At 24.7% G+C, this 22,522-nt stretch overlaps 1 protein-coding gene across 1 annotated transcript; it reads left to right on the top strand.

The window, feature by feature from the left end:
* Positions 1 to 7,962: 7,962 nt before the first annotated feature.
* On the top strand, positions 7,963 to 13,490 carry LOC107068968 (uncharacterized). Its single transcript, XM_089169860.1, has 10 exons — positions 7,963 to 9,698; positions 10,599 to 10,667; positions 10,768 to 10,872; positions 11,005 to 11,073; positions 11,154 to 11,219; positions 11,303 to 11,425; positions 11,587 to 11,652; positions 11,843 to 11,911; positions 12,367 to 12,582; positions 12,851 to 13,490. The coding sequence occupies exons 1-10, from the start codon at positions 8,481 to 8,483 to the stop codon at positions 13,133 to 13,135; spliced, it is 2,286 nt and encodes a 761-aa protein (XP_089025986.1). The 5' UTR covers positions 7,963 to 8,480; the 3' UTR covers positions 13,136 to 13,490.
* Positions 13,491 to 22,522: the final 9,032 nt, after the last annotated feature.

Below are 22,522 nucleotides of genomic sequence, written 5' to 3' on the forward strand. Positions count from 1 at the left end.
TTAATTTATCATTTCAATGATAAAACTCACATTATGGACCAAAATTTAACGTAGAAACTTGGACATACTTGGTGTATTTCCGATGAGAACTTTCGATTTTACATAACTAACCCGATACATTCACACCACTCGTTTATAATGCACTTTCATCGACATTCATAGGGAATATCGCAAAGAATTAGAGAAAACTACTATTGGACAATTTTACATAGTTGAATATGTTTTTGTAAATATATTTACTTTCAAGAAAATATATTTGTTTTTAATTGTTTCATTCATTTGTGTTTGTAAATGATGAAATTAGTTTATCATAAAACAATTCAATTAAAATCACATATACAAGAGCAAATATTAATTTTAGATTATTTCATTCATTTTGTATTTATAAATAATAAAATCAGTTTATCATAAAACAATTTGGTTAGAATCACACCTAGAACATTAAATATTAATTTTAGATTACTTCATTCCTTTTGTATTCATAAAAGATGAAATTCTGATAGTTTATCATAAAACAATTTGATTAGAATCACACATAGAACAAAAAACAATTCAACTGAAATCACATAGAACAGTATAGTTTAAAAAATGACCTAATTACATGAGAACTACGTGCATTAATTAATCTTCTGTCATCTTATATAAAAGATAATCCTTTTTTTTTGTTCAACGTGTTTGTTTTAAAAAAACAAGACGATTATATCTTAAACGAAGCTCTTACGTAAACTTACATATTAAAAAAATTAAAAGAAATCAAAATGAAAAAGGAAAGTAATCCGTATGATGCTTTTATTATTTATTTTTCATTTCTCTCTACGGAGACGTGTATCATATATGCCATACATCCTGATCATTGACTTCTTATCTGTTTCTCATAACCGATCTTAAATTCACGTAACGTGTATTGATTAATGTCAAAGCAAAGAGACGACAAACAACACTATGCAACATGCATTTCTCGTTCCGGTAAGAGAAAGAAAGAATTATTTTCTTAAAGAAAATTTAAACGTGTGTATGTGTGTGTGTGTATGTGGTGTTCGATCATAGTTGGTCGTAATCAGGTTAAATCATTGACTTGAGTTTTGTTATTTAATAAGAACAAATCTAATTGAAATTTCTTTCCTTCTTTCTCTCTCTTCTCTCTCTCTCTCTCTTTCTTTCAATAATGTTGTCTTCCTATATTTAATATTTATAAATTATCGATATATCTAATTTGATCATGATTATATGTATAATAAATTGATTAAGGTTTATCACAGCAAATTGAAGAAATTTTTATTGCTAAGAATTATAGGAATATATTACAGGAATTGATTATACAATTACCTTGATATATATATATATATATATATATATATTATGAATAAAATAAGAACAAAGTATAAATTCAATGTGATAGTAAAAGAAATAATCAATGATCATAGTTACATATTTTATATACGTAAATGTACAAGCATATATATATATATATATAAATGCACTATTAATCGTTTTCCGCATCCTGATTTCCGTAACTACGTGGGGGTATGTATGTAATAATATTCCTAGTTGACTAACTAAGTTTTCTATTTAAATTGATTGGATAACACCTGTGAAGAATACAAATTATAAGTCAATAGTAACTTCGATATAAAATATAATATATATATATATATATAGATTTTTTTATATACCATATATTTAATATAATTATACATATTATATAATTGTATAATTATTTATTATATATTTATTATTATATATATTATTATATTATAATAATATTATTATTATTATTATTATTATTATTATTATTATTATTATTATTATTATTATTTTGGCATTAGAAACTCGAAAGTTTATTGCCACAAATACCAAATTATTAAACATATAATAAATAATATAATAATAACATATATATAATTATTATACATATATTATGTTTGATTATATTTTAATATTTTTATTATTATATATATATTAATGTTTATTATTATATTTATTATTATATTTATTATTATATTTATTATTATATCTATTTATATTTATTAAATATTATTAATATCATATTATTTATCATTTAATAAATTTAGTATTGATTTTTAATTAGATACGGATAATTCAAAATAGGTTTCACGCTTTCAAAATTATTTTCGAAATGTATCTCTCTTTTTTTTTTTTTTTGTATGTTCGAACTATAAGGGGCACAAGGATTTCTAAGATACTTTGTATTCTCTTTTTTGTTTTTTTTTATCTTTTTCCTTTTCTAAAACGTAATCATTGCAAAAGGTTGTCTGAGTCATAATCCATCTATTCAGTTAGATTAGATTATACGATTGTATTTAAATCGTGCATTAATTTCTTAGATAATCTTTTAAAGTCACTGTTGTAACGTGTCGATGAACGATAAACATTTTAAACAAACAAAAAAATGTATGAACGTCACCCACGTATAATTTAACACCCACTATACATAATTCCAATCATTCGTGTTAAATATAAAATGCATAATTATTATCATTGCTGACACAACGTTGAATAATTGTGGTTATTCTTGTTATGGTTTGCAAATACTTTGACGAAAGCCTTTTTTGTATCATACAACTATTAATGATTGCTATTTAAAGTCTTGTGACGTAAATAAGAACATCTTTATCAAAGCGTAATTCTTTTAAATAGACAATAATTGCATACAATTTTCTTTATGGTCGTGAAACGTTAATAAACATTTGTTTTTTTTTTCATTGTTAAAACAATTTAAAAAGATTCATTGTTAAAACAATTTAAAAAGATGTAATTGAATAATAAAAAAATAAGTTACTAGACTGTGATAAATGTTTTCATAACAAAAATAATGAATAATTTTTGCATATAATATGTATGGAAAAATAAAGAGAAAAAAAATTGATAATTATTTATAGAAAAAATATTATATATGTAACATTGAAATTAAATTTTTTTTTTTTTTTTTGATGTACATCTCTAACGTAAGATAATGTTGTTAACCTTGTTTGTCTGGCATAACATGCAACATAAAAAAAAAAAAACAAAGATTATATCGAACGATATTGATAGTTTTACGGTAATCTTATTCGAGATCGATTAGATGATGATGATTAGTATGTTTTTTAATTTCTTATTTTTTTTTTTTTTCTAATACATTCCTTTAAAAGGAAAATTACAATAAACACTTGAATGATCGCACATCTACGCAGTCAAACGTCGCGAGGGGCTGGTAATATTTTTAAAGAATTAATTTAAAAAAAAAAAAAAAAAAACTATTAAATTCTCGAAAAAATTAACATAAAACAAAAAATAGCAATATTTTATAAATAATATTTTATAATTTATATATATGTTAATTTTATTATATTACACGTATATTATGTATTATATTAATAATAATAATTATATAATTATTATATAATTATTAAATATATAATAAAATAATATTATATAATGTATATTTTTAGAAATTTAATTTTATATAATTTCAAGTAAATAAAGTTATAAATAAATAATGTTTATTCCGGTTATCACACACATGTTGTGTGAACGGCCATTAAAGTGTTAAGATTTCTTCAACTTTGATTTAAAAAAAAACAAAAAACGACAAAATGTAAAAGAAATAGAAAGGGAATGAATTTGATTGGATAGTTGGTAAGATGAATTATTAGTATTTTTTTCTTTTTTATTTTGCTTTTTTTTTTGTCTACCGGATGAACCCTTTTTCTAGGAGGAATTTTGACGTAGTAGTCACGATTTTACCAACAGTACAACCGGATATTGAAAACTTGAAAGTCCTGGATCAACAAGAGCAACACAAGTGGAAGTAGAAATAGAATTAGAAATAGAATTAGAAATAATAACAATAGTAATAGTAGTAGTATGACATTCATGAACATTCACCAGACGGAGACACCTTTATTGATCAAGTAATAGTAGTAATATTTGAAATCATTATTGTCATAGTTATATCCAATCACCCTATATAATTATTATTACAGTTGTATTCCATTTAATGACAAATAATTGATCGTTAATGTCAAAGTTGTCTTCCGAACTCAATAGACCAAACATTTTGTTTAGTTGTGTTGTTTTATATTTAACAAGATTTTTATTTTCCTTTTTAACTAGTTACGTTATTAAATGTTGTAACAATTGCTAACAACGAAAGATTGAAAGGTGAATACATATATATATATATACAACATGTGTTGAAAAAAAGAAAAAGAAAGACAAAGAGAAAGAGAGAGAGAGAGAGAGAGAGGGAGAGAGAGAGAGAGAGAGAGAAAAATCAACATTTAATGAACGTCATTGCATAGGTTCACCTGCATTTGAATATTACGAAAACCAGTTTTTGCATTGCTTATTAACATCGTTGTTGTTTTTTTTTTTTATTATTAATATATATGTATATTATGTTCCTTCTCAACTTTTTCCTCATTTTATTAATAGAATTCTACAAATCAAAAAAAAAAAAAACCAAAAAAATATTTAAATTAGATATAAAAATATAATATTACTGTTAAATGTTAATTTAATTTACCTATACAGGCTATTACATTTTTGGATTAAAATACAGTGATAATATGTATAATAATTATTAATAGAATTCGAAAAAAAAAAAAACAATATTTAAAGTATGTATAAAAATATATTACCGTAAAATGGTGAATGATCGTTTTAATTAATTTACCTATATACAGGTTTCATCTTCGAATGAAGATACAGTGATAAAATGTATAATAATAATTGTTAAAATTATATTACAAGGAGACAGTTAACAGAAAAATGTTTTTTATTTCTTTTTTTTTTTTCACAAAATCAATTGGAAAAAAATTTGTCAAAAATGAAAAAAAAAAATGTGTACACAAATACACATATATTATAGATATAATACACACAATCAGAAACAAATAGTACGAGAGTCTGGTTAATACTGGCGAACATTTGCGCAATGGAAAGTCTCGAGAACGTTTGCATTTATTCATATTTTCTCTCCCTGCCCTGTTTTATTTTGCTCGTCGGAGCATCTCCTCGTAACATATGTTTTATATATATATATATATATATATATATATATATATATATATATATATATTTTGCATTTTACCTTAGAACATACATTTTTACAAGTTTACAAACTCAATACCGTAACGCACGATATCTCGAACATGTCCTCGCACAAACTTAAGAAATATAAACACATATAACACTCACACACACATATTTACAAACCTTGAGAATAACAAAAATAACAATATGTATGAATGTGTGTATGTTTTTTTTTTTTGTTTGGTATCAAAGTCATACATTCATCAATTCTGATTATATAAATCTTAAAAGTTGCAACTGATATTAATCCATCTTTTTTTTCATTTAATCCTTTTAAAAAAAGTAAATAAATAAGTAAATATAAGTAAAAGTAAAGGAATATTTTTTACTTTTGGGAAGATTAATGATATGTATTTGGTTTTCAAAATAACAAAATAAAAATACATGAAATGAAAAGCGAAAGTAAGTTTTGTGGTTTTCGAATATATCAGCGAGTCTCGTTGGGGATTAATAAAATGTGAATAATTAAGAAGTCTACATAAAAGTAGTTATCCTACCTGTAAACGTCATGTTAAGTTTTTTGATCATTACGTAATAAGGCGTTCTTCACCGATCGTAAATTCTAACATTGACATTTTTTTATTATAATATATATTATAATAAAATATTAATATAATATTATATACATATATTATATAAATATATATATATATAATAATAAATAATGTTGTTTTTTATTGTTATACCTTTTATCGTTGACAAAGAGAAAGCATTAGTTTATAAATTATATTAAAAAATCTATAATCAATGTATTATATGTTACATACTAGGAAAAAAAAAGAAGAAAAAAATATTAATGATACAATTCCATCATCATTAACATAATCATAAATGTTTATAATCTTTGTTCAATTATGATAAACATGATTGATCGATTCATCATAATAAAAAGGAAGGAAAAAAACATAAATGTAGGTATATACGTAATTGAAATTGATGAGAAAGCAATTGAGAATCTAAAGAAAAGTAATTGAAAGTTTTGAAATCGATGATTCCAATGCCAGGGATCGATGTAATACGCGTGATCAGCCTTGTAAAAAGGTATTGGTAGACATACCTAAATACAAAATATACATTGAAACGTGGTATAGGTTTTTAAACGAATGGTGTGTGCATCAAATGAATTCACTTGATGAAAGAATGCATTTGTGTTTGTGTGAATGCGATCTTCTAAATAAGTTCTTGTCCTTGAAAAACATCCAATACCATATGTAATTCTTGATAGTCTACGAACAGGATCGTATATGGTTACGATAAACTTGTTTAGATCTGGTCAGTAACCGATCTTAACGGTTATCTACGTGACACAAATCAATTGCGAAACTCGTTTGAACAAATACACAAAGATGCAACTGGTATCAAACAAAAAATATTGGATTGTTCAGAAAGTAATTTCATTTTTTTCCTGACACAATACAGTTGCATTAGTTTATGCAAACACGTGAGGTCGGTGAGAGGTTCAATTTGTCAAATGCAACTGTTTATGCCCACTTGAAAGTCAATTGCGAAACTCGTTTGAATAAACACACGAAGATACAACTGATATCAAACAAAAAATATTGTGTTATTCGGTAAGTAATTCTGTTTTTTTTTCTGATATACAATAAAGTTGCATTAATTGATGCAAACACGTGAGATCGGTGAGAGGTTCAATTTATCAAATTCAACTGTTTATGCTTACTTGTAAGGTCCTAGGTTTAACTTTGAAGTGAAAATTGTGTCTTCATTTTTATAAAAGAAAAATGAAATTACTTTGCGAATAACCCAATATTTTTAAAACTATTGTTATTACATTATTGTAGTAATGTTTGTATATAAATACTTTCTCAAAGGAACTTTCGTCAGGTTCTTCTCCATTGTATTTTCAAATACCACACCGAACAAATTTGAGAAAGCAAAGTAGTATAGAAAGTCATTGGCGTATGCCTAATTTGCATGCACTTAGCGAATGCAGTTAGGAAAAACTTTCATTAGCGTGATAGATTAAACGAAGAAAAACCAAATCCCCTTAAATTTGTTTCTAACGTAAAATCATTTACTATATTTATCATTAAATTACTATATTTACTTTCATGGTTATTCGAGTTATTTGTTTGTCTGTTTTATTTTATGGCAAAAAGAATTTCTAAGATCAAGATCATTGACGAGGTGTGTCTGGTCATAGAATTTTTCTTGGAATCAATTGGAATTCTTTTATGGTTTTGTTTTGTTTTGTTTTTTTTTCTTATAATCATTTTAAGTAATTACAATTAACCTAATCGTTCAATTGTTCTCACTTAAATGATGTTTAATCTCTGTTTGTAATAATTAAGACATTTTTTATTAGTATCATATATTTAATATTATTTTTATGGTATTGTTATTTTTATTTAAATATTATTTTCCATACAATTGTTCTTTGAATCAATTAGAATTCTTTTATGGTTTTGTTTTTTCTCTTCTTATAACCATTTTAAACTATGTGTAATCATTGCTTGTAATAATTAAGACATTTTCCATTAGTATCCTATATTTAATATTATTTTTGTGTTTAATTATTATTTTTCTTTTATCTTTTTTCTTGTAGTATTCTATTACCAATTGGAAAGTCATAAAAAGAAACAAAATGAAGGAAAATCGGATGAATTTCTTAACATTTAGCAAGAGACACCATATTTGTCATCATTATTATTATTCTTACCGGTACTTAGAAGTTTGAAAAGAAATAAACTTAGGAAATTTCTACTTGTCATCGAGATTGGTTTATCCTATTTTTATTGCGTATATTCAAATTCTACGAATTGAAAAAAAGAGAGAGAGAGAGAGAGAGAGAGAGAGAGAATGGGGTCTTATTCGAATAATTATGTTAGTATAGTGACACGAGAACGTAACGACGGAAGTGAGTGCAACCGGGCTGATCCCGGGACCCACCTGCACTATTATTAGGAATGCCAATGGACTCTAGCAAGGTAGACGCAACCTGCATGGAAAAATATAGACGTTTGTATCGACCAGGGAAGAGTTTTCAACCCCATAATTATCTTTCGCTTATAAAGTAGCCATGAGTCGTGAATCCGTTCAGTTCCATGATAGCTGGGAACAAGCTTTGGATAATAAAAACAAACGCGCGAATAAACAAATTTTATTTTATTATTTATTTATGTATTTTATTTTGTTTTAATCATCATCGTTATTAATCATCATCAAATTATCCGAGTTAGTTCGCGAATAATGCGAACGATTACGGGATCGTTGAGTATGCTGCTCATACACGGTGATTTCAAATTAAATACGTAATAATAATAATAATTAACAATAATAATAATAATAATAATTAATTAATTAATTAATTATTATCAGTGACAAGAGGAAAATCAATTAAAAAAAAAAAAAAAAAAAAAAACATGTTCACGCGATTTGTTATTAGATCGTTTTTAATCGTGTTTTTTACGATTGACTTGATCATTTCATTACCAATTGGTCCACTAATAAGAAATTTTGATAATAGACGAAGAGATGATTTGACGGGTGGTTTTGCCGAGTCACCGAAAGTTATAGAAATTCAATTGCCAGTTAAAATTGCTACGAAGGATGATCTGATAGCTTGGGCTAAATATGTGATGAGTTTGATGGCATCAAGGATTAACATAACTTTGTCATCGGTCAAGGAAGAATTGTCGAAGGTTGAACAGAATCGTTTGAAAAATTCTTTGAAAGTTCAAACACCTAGTCAAACATCATCAAGATTTAATAATGAGATTAAAACCAAAGGATCTTCACAATTTCCAACGACACGAATCAATGCCAAACAAGAAAGTAATCTTTTCTTACCACAATATCCAAATTTTGGTACGAAAAATACATTTGATTTGAATGACGAAGAAATCATACGTAACACAAATAACGTTGTAATACCACCTGCTGGAACATATCTTCCTGTACCAATAAGTAATCCTGGAATATCAGGATACAGACAAGAAGAACCTATAAGCAAATTATTCTTCGATGATTTTGATAAAAACTTTACGAATAATTTTGATATCAGAACGTTCAACAACAACGATGATTTGATAAAAAACGTTAATAATAAGTTTATCAATAATCCTTTGGAATTATCAGCACCTATTAGACTAAATAATTTGACAAATATTCAAAGAAATATAAGTGGTGGTCCTATTATACCATTGATAAGCGTACCATTCGAAGCAGTGATCACCATAACGAGAGAAGAACAATCAACCGAATCTACAATTCCACCAAATAAAACAAAAAATCTTTTGGTTATACCGAAAAGAGAACCACCTGATGAATTTCCTCCTTATTTCGAAAGAAATTACACGCTTATCGATCAGGATGGTCAAATAAACGTGATTTTTGATGATTTTATAACTGAGGATAATAAAAATACTTCATCGAAGAAAAATGTTAGACAAGAAATGGACAAAAATAAAAAGGACGATAGAAGAAGACCGTCTAACACGGTTGGTGAACTTTTACAATTGTTAGGAGTTTTAAGAAGAAATTCGCAAAATGAGACCAACGTTAGAACAACTTCGCCAATTTTGAAGATTATTAAAGGTATGACGTCACAGAAGGTACAAACTGCTCCAGCATATAACGAGGTAATACTTTTATCTTTTTTTTTTATCATTTAATTGAAACGTTGATCCTAGTTTATTATTTTTTTTCTATCCTTCTGGAATGTATTATATCAGAAAAATAAATAGAAAAAAAAATATTCTCATACTAAATCGTATATTAAACTTTTATTTTTGTTATCTTTGAGAATGACATAAAATACAAAATAAATTTGACAAAAAAGAATTTATTTTATATATGTAATAAATACAAGTAGGATGATGATAATGATGATGATGGTGATGATGATGATGACTTTCATAAGACGTAAACGTAAAAGCAATTTAACGATACGTATATATATAGAAGAAATCGTTTCTATCCTAACAAGGTCTATTCTTTTTAATTATGTATGCGTCTTTCTTGTTAAAACTTATCTTGAGAGTGTCAATGATCGATTACTCAAGCAAGGATAAACAGTATAAAGTCTTTTATGGGAACAGCGGTAGTTGTGTAATGCCATGTCGCAGGTACTTTTAACTTAACGCGTGTGTGTATAAAAAGAACAACAACGATAAGGATAAAAGAAACTATAAAAGAAAATTCAAACCAAAAAGAAAAAGGAAAAAAAGGAAATGTGATTGGTGCGTCATTTTTGATAGTTTTTAATATTTAATCGGAAAAAGGAAGTATAATTTTATAATTATATTGTTAATCATCTAATTGTATGAAAAAAATTATTTATTTTTATATGTTAATTAATTATTAATTTATTTTAGGAATATATTATAGATGTAAATATGGAAAATTAATTGAATTATATTACATATATAATAATCGAACATATTATGCAAATATTCACCTGTTAATTAAAAACAAATCGATATTACTCATTTGAGTAACGATTTGATTTATTTTATTTTATTTTTGTTCATCTATTTCAGTCAACATTATTGACAAGTAAAGAAGAATTCAACGAAACTAATTCTGATTCACCGGAACTCGAACAACAGGTATCATTTATTTTTACTTTACTTTTTAACAATTTTTTATTATTTTTTATTTTTTCATTTCGAAATAAGAAAGCTATGGTATTAATTTATTTTTTTGTAGATAGATGATGATTATGATGACGACGATGATCGAATGGGTGGATCGTTACAAGCGATACTTGATTTATTACCATTAGCCGTACCAATTTTAGAAGATTTAAGTGACGTAAGAGAGAACCATGGAATTTTTAATATCATATATGATTGCATGTTACTATAATTCAAACCTTTCTCTTCTTAAATCTTTTCTATTTAAAATGTAAATCATCATAGTGTGTTTTTTTTCTATTAATTTTAGCCTAACTCGGACACAGATTTGGCTGAGGTTTTACAAGCTGCTATACCATTGGTTCAAGGATTATCTGAAGCGAGTGATATTCATTTATTTTGTTGAAATAAAATAAAAATAAAATGATCATAATTTATTTATTTATTTATTTATTTTAGGGCGGTGGTGAAGATGCTGTTGATATACCAGGAGCCCTAGTACCCATTTTATTAAGTCTCAGTGGAGTAAGTCGTTCGTATCGAGTGTATTAATTAAATCATATTTTTATTAACATTATTTAATAAAGAAAGTGAGAATCGTTTTTTAGGGTCCAGATGGTAAAGGAAGTGACGTAGCAGCTATCGCTGGACCACTTATTCAATTGATAGCACCATTGATAGGACCTTTGATTGGTCCTTTAATTGGTCCTTTGAGTCGTTCCAGTAATCCAGTAAGATTACATATGATATTATATTTTTTAATTATATGAATTTAAATTTTAAAAATATAATTACAAATATTATTATAGAATTATTTTTTATATATGTTTTTATTATAGAATTATTATTAGAATTTAAATAATTAAAAAAAAAATATATATATTTTATTTAGCCTTACGGACAGGGTGGTTCATCTTTATCGGCATTGGTAAAATCCGTGGCAGGTCCATTAAGTACGGTAATTTTTTATAATTAATTTTATTAATAAACTAATAAATTATTTTATATTATATATTTTATAAATTATCGTACATCTACAAACTTGTATATATGTTCTATCGAATATATTATACATTTTATGTATTTATTTATAAATAATGTTTTTTAATGCAATATACACATTTGTTTTAATAAAATATTTTTTGCAGCCAACTGGACCAGGAAAAATGTCACCTCTATCGAATTTAATAGCCGGGATCATTGCTAGTCTGAGCAAAGTACGCAACCCATTTTACCATTTTTTGTTTTTTTTATTAATACTTGAGAATGTTGCTAATAAGAAAATTGAATGCCATTCATTCGCTACGTTCGATTAACCCAAGAGAATTTTTTTTTCTTTTTTACACACGTCGCCCTGTTCCAATAAAAGACTGCTGCTTGTCTTTTATTTTTAATTTGTTGTATATAATTTCTTTTTTTGTATCTAATGACGCATATAGAATAATAAATTAACGTTTACGCTTATTCGTCATCTCACATATAATAATAATAATAATAATAATAATATAATATCATTTTTAATTAAGAGACTGATTTTAATAATTTTGTTTAATTTTTTAACGCTTTATTTATTATAATTCAATTAATTGTAAGTTTAAGAAAATAATTTTGTGTAAAAGATGTGATATTAAAATGTTGATATTAATTAAACATATTATTTGTATATTTATAGGAAATTTCAGTTCCTGGTAAAGGTGGTTACGGCCCTGGGGGAGGAGGAGGATTAGATTTGTCAACATTGATTAGTACAGTTGTCTCAGGTGTGCTAGCAGGTACTAGTGCTGGACTTAGTGGATCATCCAAAGGTAGTGGTTACAAAGATTCTGCATATTCACCTACAAGCTATGGCGATTATGGTGGTTATGGTGGATACGGTGCTTATGGTCCTGTAAGATTTTTTTCATTATTTTATTTCAATAATATTATTATTATACATCAATAATTTAATTAATTGTGTTCCCTTTTGATTACCATAACATTTTCATTTATTTTCAATTTTGTTCGTAAAAACTTTGACAAACGGTACGAACAAATAATTATTTTATTAATTTGGTAACTAATTATGAATATTTTTATATTAATAATAATAATTTTTTTAAACATTGCTTTTTCTTTTTTTTTTGAATTTTTACATAGTTTGTTGAATATATTTTTAGGCGCCAGCAAACGCAGTGAATCCAGTTAATTTGTTGAGTAATTCAATCAAAGGGATTATAAATGGTGCACTACAATTAGTTGGATCATTATTAAAAGCAGTGACAGGTGTATTAGGTGCTTCATCACAAGAACCAGCACCACCTGCTTATGGACCACCACCAGGTTATGGGCCATCTACTACAAGGGCTCCTGCTTACGCTTACAACTCGTATGTAAATGCACCAACCGGACAAACGCCACCTCCACCACCAAGGCAAACCAGTGTGAAGAAACGTATTATTTAATCTTACTTATATAAATAATTATTATTCATCTACTTTTTTTTTTATTTTTTTTTTTTGCATCTTTTAAACGTGAGATTCGTAATCGGTTTTTTTTTTTTAAATTTTCGTTTTTGTTTTTATTTCATTATTAAAAAATGGTCTTCGTTTAGATAGGTAAAATGTTTATAGATAAAATCAAATTTGTAATTATGAACAAAAAAGAATATTACACAAGAAAAGTAAGTAGTATAGGAAAATTAATAATGTTGACTTCGACCTGCCATTCTCTTTGCATTTTTCTTTTTTTTTTTTTTATTCACCCTCATTACAAATGAAAAATAAAACAATTGCAACTATTGCAAAATATTCAATCTGTTAAAAAAAAAAAAAAAACCAAGAATTGATTAAATTACTTAATTAGAAACAAATTGATGTACACTCAGTGTACAGTACAGTTTAACACTAGATTTACGGATGTTTTGTTCATTATTTTTTAATGACGTAATAACATTGTTTGAATAAAGGATTGAGTAAAGGAATTGAACTAATATTTACGTATATTTCATTACGTAACTAAAAACCAATAAGTTTTCAAAAAATAGTATTTAAATTTTATAAATATATAAAATAATCAAATGTTCAATGAGTCAAATTGGCTCAATTCGTAAATCTAGTGTTAATTATTAATAATCTATATTAATAATTGTAATTTAAATTAATAATTTAAATATTTGAACATTTCTTATATTTATTATTAATTGGATAAAATATTTCAATACTTTATACAAGTAAAAAAATTCATTACATCTTTCAAATATTCAAAATCATTCATGATTTGTACACAAATTCTATTAACAGGTAAACTTGTATAAATCCATTAGTATTTGTGTATCTAATACATATTGATTATCTGATTTTATTTATAATTCAAGGATGAAAAATATTTTATCAAAGATATATTATTTTACTTTCACTTTGTCCTAGTTAAATCATTACGTATCATTCACCATCAAAATGTTTTGTAAAGTTTGTTAAATATTTTGTTTTTCATTTTTCATCTCTCGTCTTCTTCTTCTTCTTCTTCTTCTTATTTTTCATTCTCAAAAATGTTTCGTAAATTTTGTTAAATATTTTTTTTTTGATCTCTTATCTTCTTCCTATTATTTTTTACCATCAAAAATGTTTCGTATAGTTTGTTAAATATTTTGTTTTTCATTTTTTATCTCTCGTCTTCATCCTTTAATTTTTTTATTTTATTTTTTTTTGTGTATCGTTATTTAATAAAAAAAAAAAAAATCAACGAAAGGAGGATTAGTTGGATATAAAAATCCTATAAAAAAAAAAAAAAAGAAAATGATCCGGTTTATTAAATAGGAATGGAAAATAGTTCGCGTGCGATAAATTTCAATGATTTCAAGACTCTGTACATATGTAAGTGAATTAGTATATAAATCCTATCATATATATATACATATATATATATATACCTATATGTACTTATGTGTAACGAAGAAAACGCTTCCGGGATAAAGGAAACCCGGAAATAAAATGAGATTCTAAAGGAAAAGGAGTAATAAATCGTCTCGTCCTGTTCGGCAAACATAATTTTCTTCATCATTCACGTAACACCGAATAAAGATTCGTGAAACGAGTATTATTGTCTCCTATGTAACCCGTTACGAGAATTATATCTGTATGTATGTGTATGTGTATATGTTTGTCTACTTTGTTACGTACTTTTTAACGTTATGCGTGTTAAGGGGAAATCATAAAAGTGAAATTGATAGCCTACTTGTCGGAATAACAATTTTTACAATAAAATAGAACAAGATTATTCGCGTAACCATGATTCAAGATAGAAATTCATTTAATTTTACAGGAACATATGCAAGTATATGAAATATTAAATAATGTCGTACCTGTTTCTAACAGATAAGATTATCTTTCGGTGACGATAATCGGAAAATTTGTTACAACTTCCTAATAATATATTTAAAATGTCTTTTATGTTTATTATTTGTATTTGTATTTTTTTTTTTTGTTTTCTTTTTTGGAATGTTACGATTGATAATAATCGAAGAACTAACAGGAACTGAGTTGGTAATGTAGAGAAAGTGATCGAATATTTGTAACTATGTATTATGTAGGTATACTTATCATAATCCCATATAATCCTGACTGATACACATACATGTGTATAAAACAATGTCGATGTATTCTGATTTTTTTTTAATGAATATTAGATTTAATTCAAAAATTTATTATTAATGATGATTCTTTCAAAATAAAAATTTCAGTACCATATTCCATAGAATTCTGACTGACACATGTATACATATGTGTATAATACAATTTTGATGTATTCTGATTTTTTAAATGAATATTTAATTTAATTTAATTGACAAATTTATTATTAACCCTTTGAGTAGTGAATATTTTTATCTACAATGTTTTGTAGAAATAGAATAATTTATTATTAATCATATTTTAATAACAATTTATATTTAATAATTAAAGTTTATATTTCTGTGAATATAATTTAATTTAATTAATATAAATATTAAATTATTTTACATTAATATTAACGAATACTTATATGAATCGAGTAATAATTTTTATTAAACGCATATATGTGTCCATAGCACTCAAAGGATTAACGATGATTCTTTCAAAATAAAATATCAGTACCATATCCTCTACAATCCTGACTGTCACACGTATGTATACGTGTGTAATATAATTTCAATGTATTTTGATTTTTTATGAATATTAGATTTTATTCTAAAAATTTATTATTAATGATGGTTCTTTCAAAATAAAAAATTTAGTACCATATTCCATAGAATTCTGACTGACACACGTTTATACATATGTATAATACAATTTTGATGTATTTTAATTTTTGAATGAATATTTAATTTAATTTAATACAAAAATTTATCATTGTATTATAATTCATTCTTTCGGGAGTTAAAAAATTATTATCTAATGAATATTTAATAAAAATAACTGAGCAGGATGAATTGACAAGTAAATTAGCATTTCAAATTCGTGAAGAAAAATGTCAATATTAGACTATAAAAAATTGATTGTTTTCATTTAACGAATAATTAAATAAAGCATGATTGGATTAACAAGTTTGTATTTCAAATTAGTGAATAAAAATTTTGAACATTAGGCTATAGATATATAAACAAAAATAATAGAAAATCTTTGGAATGATAGGAAGGGATAATTGAGTTAATAAATATAATGTTTGATCATAGTACTTTACAGGAGTGAAAGCACGTTTTATCGTTTGACCTATGAATGTATCTTACTATCGTCCGGAAGATTATTTTCTTCCTTACATTTATCATAACCACCTACGTTCGATATTCAACTTACTACTACATTGAAAATAAACGTAATCGTACGCTTGGCGGACCGTGAAAGTTTCATTGTTATTTCGTTCTTATTATTATTTATCGTATAGAAAGAGAAAGAAAAAAAAAGATAGAAATTAAAGGACAACGTAGAAGAAATAATACAAAAATATTTAATTAATCCTAATTGGAAACATTTAAATATAAAATATATATATATATATATATATATAATATATTAAAATATTTAAAAATCATTTAAGTTAAAAACCATAAACATCTTATTTTATTTAACTATCATAAATTTTCTATAACAAATATTCCATAATTTAATTACAGATCGTTTAAAGAATTATTTTAATTATAATACAATTAAATTATTAAAAATAATTATAGAAATATATATATATATATTTTTTATAATTATAATAAAAATAATTATTTAAAAAAATTAAATAAAATTTGTCTGCATAGTAGCATTTAAATATACAAACAAAAAATATATATAAATATAAATATTTTAAAATCATTTGAGTTTATCAACCATAAACATATTATATTATTTATCTATTATACATTTTTTGTAATTTAATTATAGATCGTTTGAAGAAATGTTTCAATTATAATACAATTTTTTTGCATATATAATCTGTCATTGACATAGTTCAATTACGAAGGATAACTGTCATAATTAATAAATTTGTAATTTTTTTTAATATAATCTTATTTATAGTTAAACACAAGCATGATAATAGAAAAATTATTTATTAATGTTAACTCAATATTGACGTTATTCAATTATGTTGGACATTGCTACGATACAACAAAAAATTACCTCATTTTTTTCCTTCTTCTTTTTTTTCTTCTTCATAAAACATTTGTTACGATTGAAAAAAAAAAAAAAAAAATGTCACAGTAAATGGGAACACGATAATGAACCTTGAATAAAATAAGATGATGAGTATTTCCAAGTTGTATTAATAATTATTTGCTAATAATGAATTGTATAAGGTTTCAGATAAATTGTAATAAAAATAAACAAGAAAAAATGACATAGATCAATGGTGTATTTATCGCAGGATTAAATTTACAGAAACTTGGAAAATTGAATGAAATATATAAAAGTAGGTCACAAGATTGTTTATTGAACACACAGAGTGAGGAGGATTGTTTATAATATCGTAAGTAGACCACACTAAGATCGTGACCTCTATCCTATCCTTGAGTTTGCTCAGTTGCTAGAAGATCACTATGGATCATTCATAAGAAAGAGATCATCGTTACGTACAAACATAATTAAATAAATACATATAATAGTGGATCACCGTGGTCTAGAATGTCATCTTCTAACATAAATACACGAGTTTATGAAATTAAAAAAAAAAACAAAAAATATCAAAAAAAAATCTTACCTTTTAACATCGAACACGTGTTCGAACACGTTATCGAGACACGACTAATTGACTTTTTTTTTTTTTTAATGCAAAATAAAAAAAAAATTAGAAATGAAACGAAAAGAAAATTGAATACACACTAGGGAGATGTTTTGTAATATTTTTTTTTTTTTTTTTCATTGATTTATTTTGTAGGAAACCTTGACGAAACTCTTGCAAGAATCAATAAAGAAGATATATGAGTAATTAAAAAAAAATAAATCAATAAAAAAGATAATAAAAAAGCAAATACAAAAAATAATAAAAAAGCAAATGCAAAAGATAATACAAAAAACCCCGTGTCCCATTAGACTTTGTTTCAATGTTATAGCTGGTTTGATTTTTTTTTTTTCAATAATCCAATGGTCAAATTGATCAACGTTGGTTTGTATTTCTAAACGGTTGCACTCTCATGAATATTTATCTTTTATTTTTTATTTTTATTTTTATTTTGTTGTCACACACATTCCGGAATAATTAAATTTTCAATCATTACAATTTATAATTGATTCTTTAATTACAATTTTCAGTTTTATTTCGTTGTAAGTTACGTGAACAACCTTCTATTTTATTTTATTTTATTTTATTTTATATTATTTTATTTTATTTTGGTTGTTTTATAACTCACTAGAAATGTTTGAAGTTTATTATTTTATTGCATTTTATTTTGATTTTTATTTTTTTTTTTTTTTGAATAATTATCTAACTCTAATATCTTTGGGTTCATCGATCTCTCGAATTTATCGATAAACATTTCTTCGAGTGAGAAATTCCATAATACATAAGTTACTCTATGTCATAGTAGAATTAATTATTATTATAACGAAACGAGAACTAACCGGTTTACAACCAGCTTGGAACATTTAGACAGGAATGTAAAATAAATTTAGAAGAAAAACAAAAATAAAGTAACAGAGAAATGAGAAATACACACACTGTGAATAAATAAAATACTTGAGTTTAAATCTCACGATCTCTTCCATAGAAATTTTTTAAATCAGAATTGATGATGTTTAACATTTTAAAAGAAAAAGAAAAAATAAAATATTATCTTTTTTCACGCATATATGAAATATATTCGAAATTCCATCGTTGTGTCTTTTACAATTTTGAAATCATTTTAATAATAATAATTCAAATATAAACTACTCGTGTATATAATTTAATACAAAATTAATTATTTATTTTACAAAAAAGAAAGTATTCATATGTAATCGAGATTCGATTGTTAATGTGTGTTATACAATTTTGAAATAATTTTAATAATAATAATTCAAATATAAACTAACTAACTTTACCATAACAAAATTATTAATATTTAATTAAGATCCCATCGTTAGTGTTTCTTTTACAATTTATTAAAAAATAAAATAATAATAAAATAATAATAATTAAAATATAAACTATTCGTGTATATAACTTGATTACAAATTAATTATTTATTTTTCTCATAAAAAAAATAATCAATCACACGTGTTAATATTTTTGAAGTACATCAAACTGAACTATTAACAATCTTAGATTTGTTTATAAACTCATGTACTAAACATTTATAAAGACCATCGTTAATGTGTCTTTTACAATTTTGAAATAATTTTAATAATAATAATTCAAATCTAAACTAACTAACTTTGACTATAAATTAATTATTTATTTTTCCCATAAAAATAATAATCAATCACACGTGTTAATATTTTTGAAGTACGTCAAACTAAACTATTAACAATCTTACAATATGATTTGTTTATAAACTCTTCATAAACATTTATACACATTGAAAAGTTGCAATCACAACCAATAAAAAAGAAAAAAGGATAGGCCAGTTTAAAAGTTAGACAAACAATGATGTAATAATTGCAAGATGTAAAGTTCCAGTAGTCAAAGATAAGTCTGCCAATGGTAATAAATAAAATAGAGGACTCTACTTTTACCTGTTTCATTTTCTATGTGTTCACCTCGTTGGTAGATAGGTGTGTTACGTAAAAGACTATGATTCGTCTGATCTTTTGCTCCATGACCCCTAGAAATCTCGCTTTCTAACTGCATGTCATTATAAACCACTGTGTGTGTATGTGTGTGTCCCATAAGCGTCTTTTTATTAGTCCAAGTTAACTCCCCTAACCCTCCCCCTTCCCTTCACCCATCAACAACGCACACATAGAAAGATTTTATCGAGATCACGCAGTGATCAACGTTTTTTTTCACATCTCAAGCACAATTTGCTTCAACATTTGCTTTTTTTTTTTTAGTTTTCCTTTATTATTTTGAAACGTAACTAATCAAACGATAATTCATCGAAGGAATATTAGAAAAAAAAAAATTATATTTTAGTATGGTTTTTTTTTTTTTTTTTTAGAACGATTCGTTAAGAGTTTTTAGAGTAGAGAACGTTTAACTAACGTTCAATTACGAAAGATACACGTAATTAACGTGTAACATAGTAACACAGAGACGTGTAAAATTGACTCATTTCTAAGACTATAAAAATTCCTTGATTGTAATACGAGACGAGAATAATAATTATCACGGAAGATCATTCGTAGAAGAAAGTTTAGTAAAGTTTAGTGATGTTGGAGAAATTATTATTACGTAATGAAATGACATTTTTGTAAGGTTATAAATTAATCGATTAACTTTAATATTCAAAAAATATATATATATTTTATATATTATATTTATTATGTTTATATGTATATTATATATTACATAACTTTTTATGTTTTCTTTAATTTTTTTTTATATATTTTATATTTTTATATTTGTTATATATTTTACGTATATTTTACGAAATATATATATATATATATTTATACATTTCAAATATATATATATATATATATTTATTAAAATTAATTATATTAAAAATATATATGTAAAATTATTTTGAAAATATAGAATTAAATTTTAAGATAGAATGTAAAAAGAATCCTTTTTTTTTCTTTTCTTATGTGAATAGAAGGTAATCTATGACATAAAAAAAAAAAAAAAAAAAAAAAATAAAACAACACACCAAAGTAATTGAGAAAGGAATAATAAATTCCAGTTTACGTTCGAACTTTGTACCAAATAATTTCAATTTCGAAAGTATTTATAACGATCCGTGTATAGGTATAAATGTTTTTTCATTTTTTATTCGTAATTTTTTTAACACTAACAACAATAATAAAAAAAAAAATCGAGAAAATTAAGCAATCGAATGAGATAATAAATTTCAATCGTGTAGAGTGCAGATAGATGTATGATAAAAAAAAAATAAAAAAATAAATAAATTAACATTAGGATACGCTGATAATTGGTTGTCGTATGTGATTGTCCTAATGAGATTCTTATCTTTATTTTTATTTTTATTTATTTTTTCGATTGATTTGTAATAAAGTTCTTTAATTATTCAACGATAGGACGTTACGAATAAGAAATTTCATAGCAGGGAGAAAGTAAAAACGACGATATGTATTTTATTTAAGTATTATACAAATTTAAAAAACCAACAAAATTTCAGGGAAACACGCTCGACATAATCTTACATAAGAAAATTTATTTATCTCAATTTTAAAAGTGCCATTATGTTTGAATAAAATATCAATTGAATCGAAATGAAATACAAAGTTCAACAAAATTTTGAATCATTTTTTTTTTGAAGATTTTTATTTTATTTGTATAAATTAATTATTTATTATTATTATTATATTATATTTATTTTTATTTTTATTTTATATTTTTCATTTTGAAGGATAATTTCATTAAACGTTACGAATACAATAATTAATTATTATCAATCGCTAGGATTCATAAAAAATTATTGATGAAAGAACAATGATTAATAAAAAAAAAAAAAATACATTTCAAAATAACACAAATTTCCAAGCGTCAAATTAAAAGAAAAAAAAAAAATAATATTAAACGTTTGATTAGATAATTCGTCAAAAAAGAAAATAAACAAAGTATGCATACCGGTTGTAATAAATGTACCTAATATTTAAAAAAGAATTTGTTAGGATCGGATGTGGTTACGATATAATTATTAAGAGAAATACTTTATTTTTCCAAATTCTCTATAAAATTATATGATTACATAAAAACAAGTGTACCAGAAAAAAAAAACAGTAACATGACAAATAACATAGGTTTGTCATGTTATTAAAATGATCAAATTTCTTAGCAAATAGAAATATAATTGTTGATGAGGGATATTTTGTCGGCCACAACCAATTTCCCCATTGATACAACTTTCCTTCTTCGCTTAGTGTCTTACTTGTCCAGTTTTATTTCGCTTACTTAGACAGTAGTCGTCGTCGTCTACTGCAACGGAGTATTAAACATCGAACTACTACTATCGGTTTTTCTGTGTTTCAAAAACATTGAACAACGAAGAAGAAGAAGAATTCGACAAACTTATTTGATTTTCATTTTCCTACCTTTTATTCTTGAGTGTTCGATCAATCGATTATAATTGATTTCATGATCGATATATCGTTTCGTTTAAATGTGCAACCGGTTTTCTATCGAGTAACGTTGACGAAGATAGATAACAAAGTTTTGAAAGTGTGTCTTTTACCGCTTATAACGTTCAGTGCAGTGTCACGATTTTTTTTTCTGTTCTTTTTTTTCTT

This window comes from Polistes dominula, unplaced genomic scaffold, assembly GCF_049000335.1.
Source record: "Polistes dominula isolate Pdom_NZ unplaced genomic scaffold, Pdom_raw_medaka contig_49, whole genome shotgun sequence".
Classification (NCBI taxonomy): Eukaryota; Metazoa; Arthropoda; class Insecta; order Hymenoptera; family Vespidae; genus Polistes; species Polistes dominula.

Bases quoted from the DNA above. Each gene is read 5' to 3' on its own strand.
- LOC107068968 (XM_089169860.1), top strand. From the start codon at position 8,481: ATGTTCACGCGATTTGTTATTAGATCGTTTTTAATCGTGTTTTTTACG. The intron at 9,699-10,598 runs GTAATACTTTTA...CATCTATTTCAG, and splicing joins CTGCTCCAGCATATAACGAG to TCAACATTATTGACAAGTAA. The intron at 11,912-12,366 runs GTACGCAACCCA...GTATATTTATAG, and splicing joins TCATTGCTAGTCTGAGCAAA to GAAATTTCAGTTCCTGGTAA.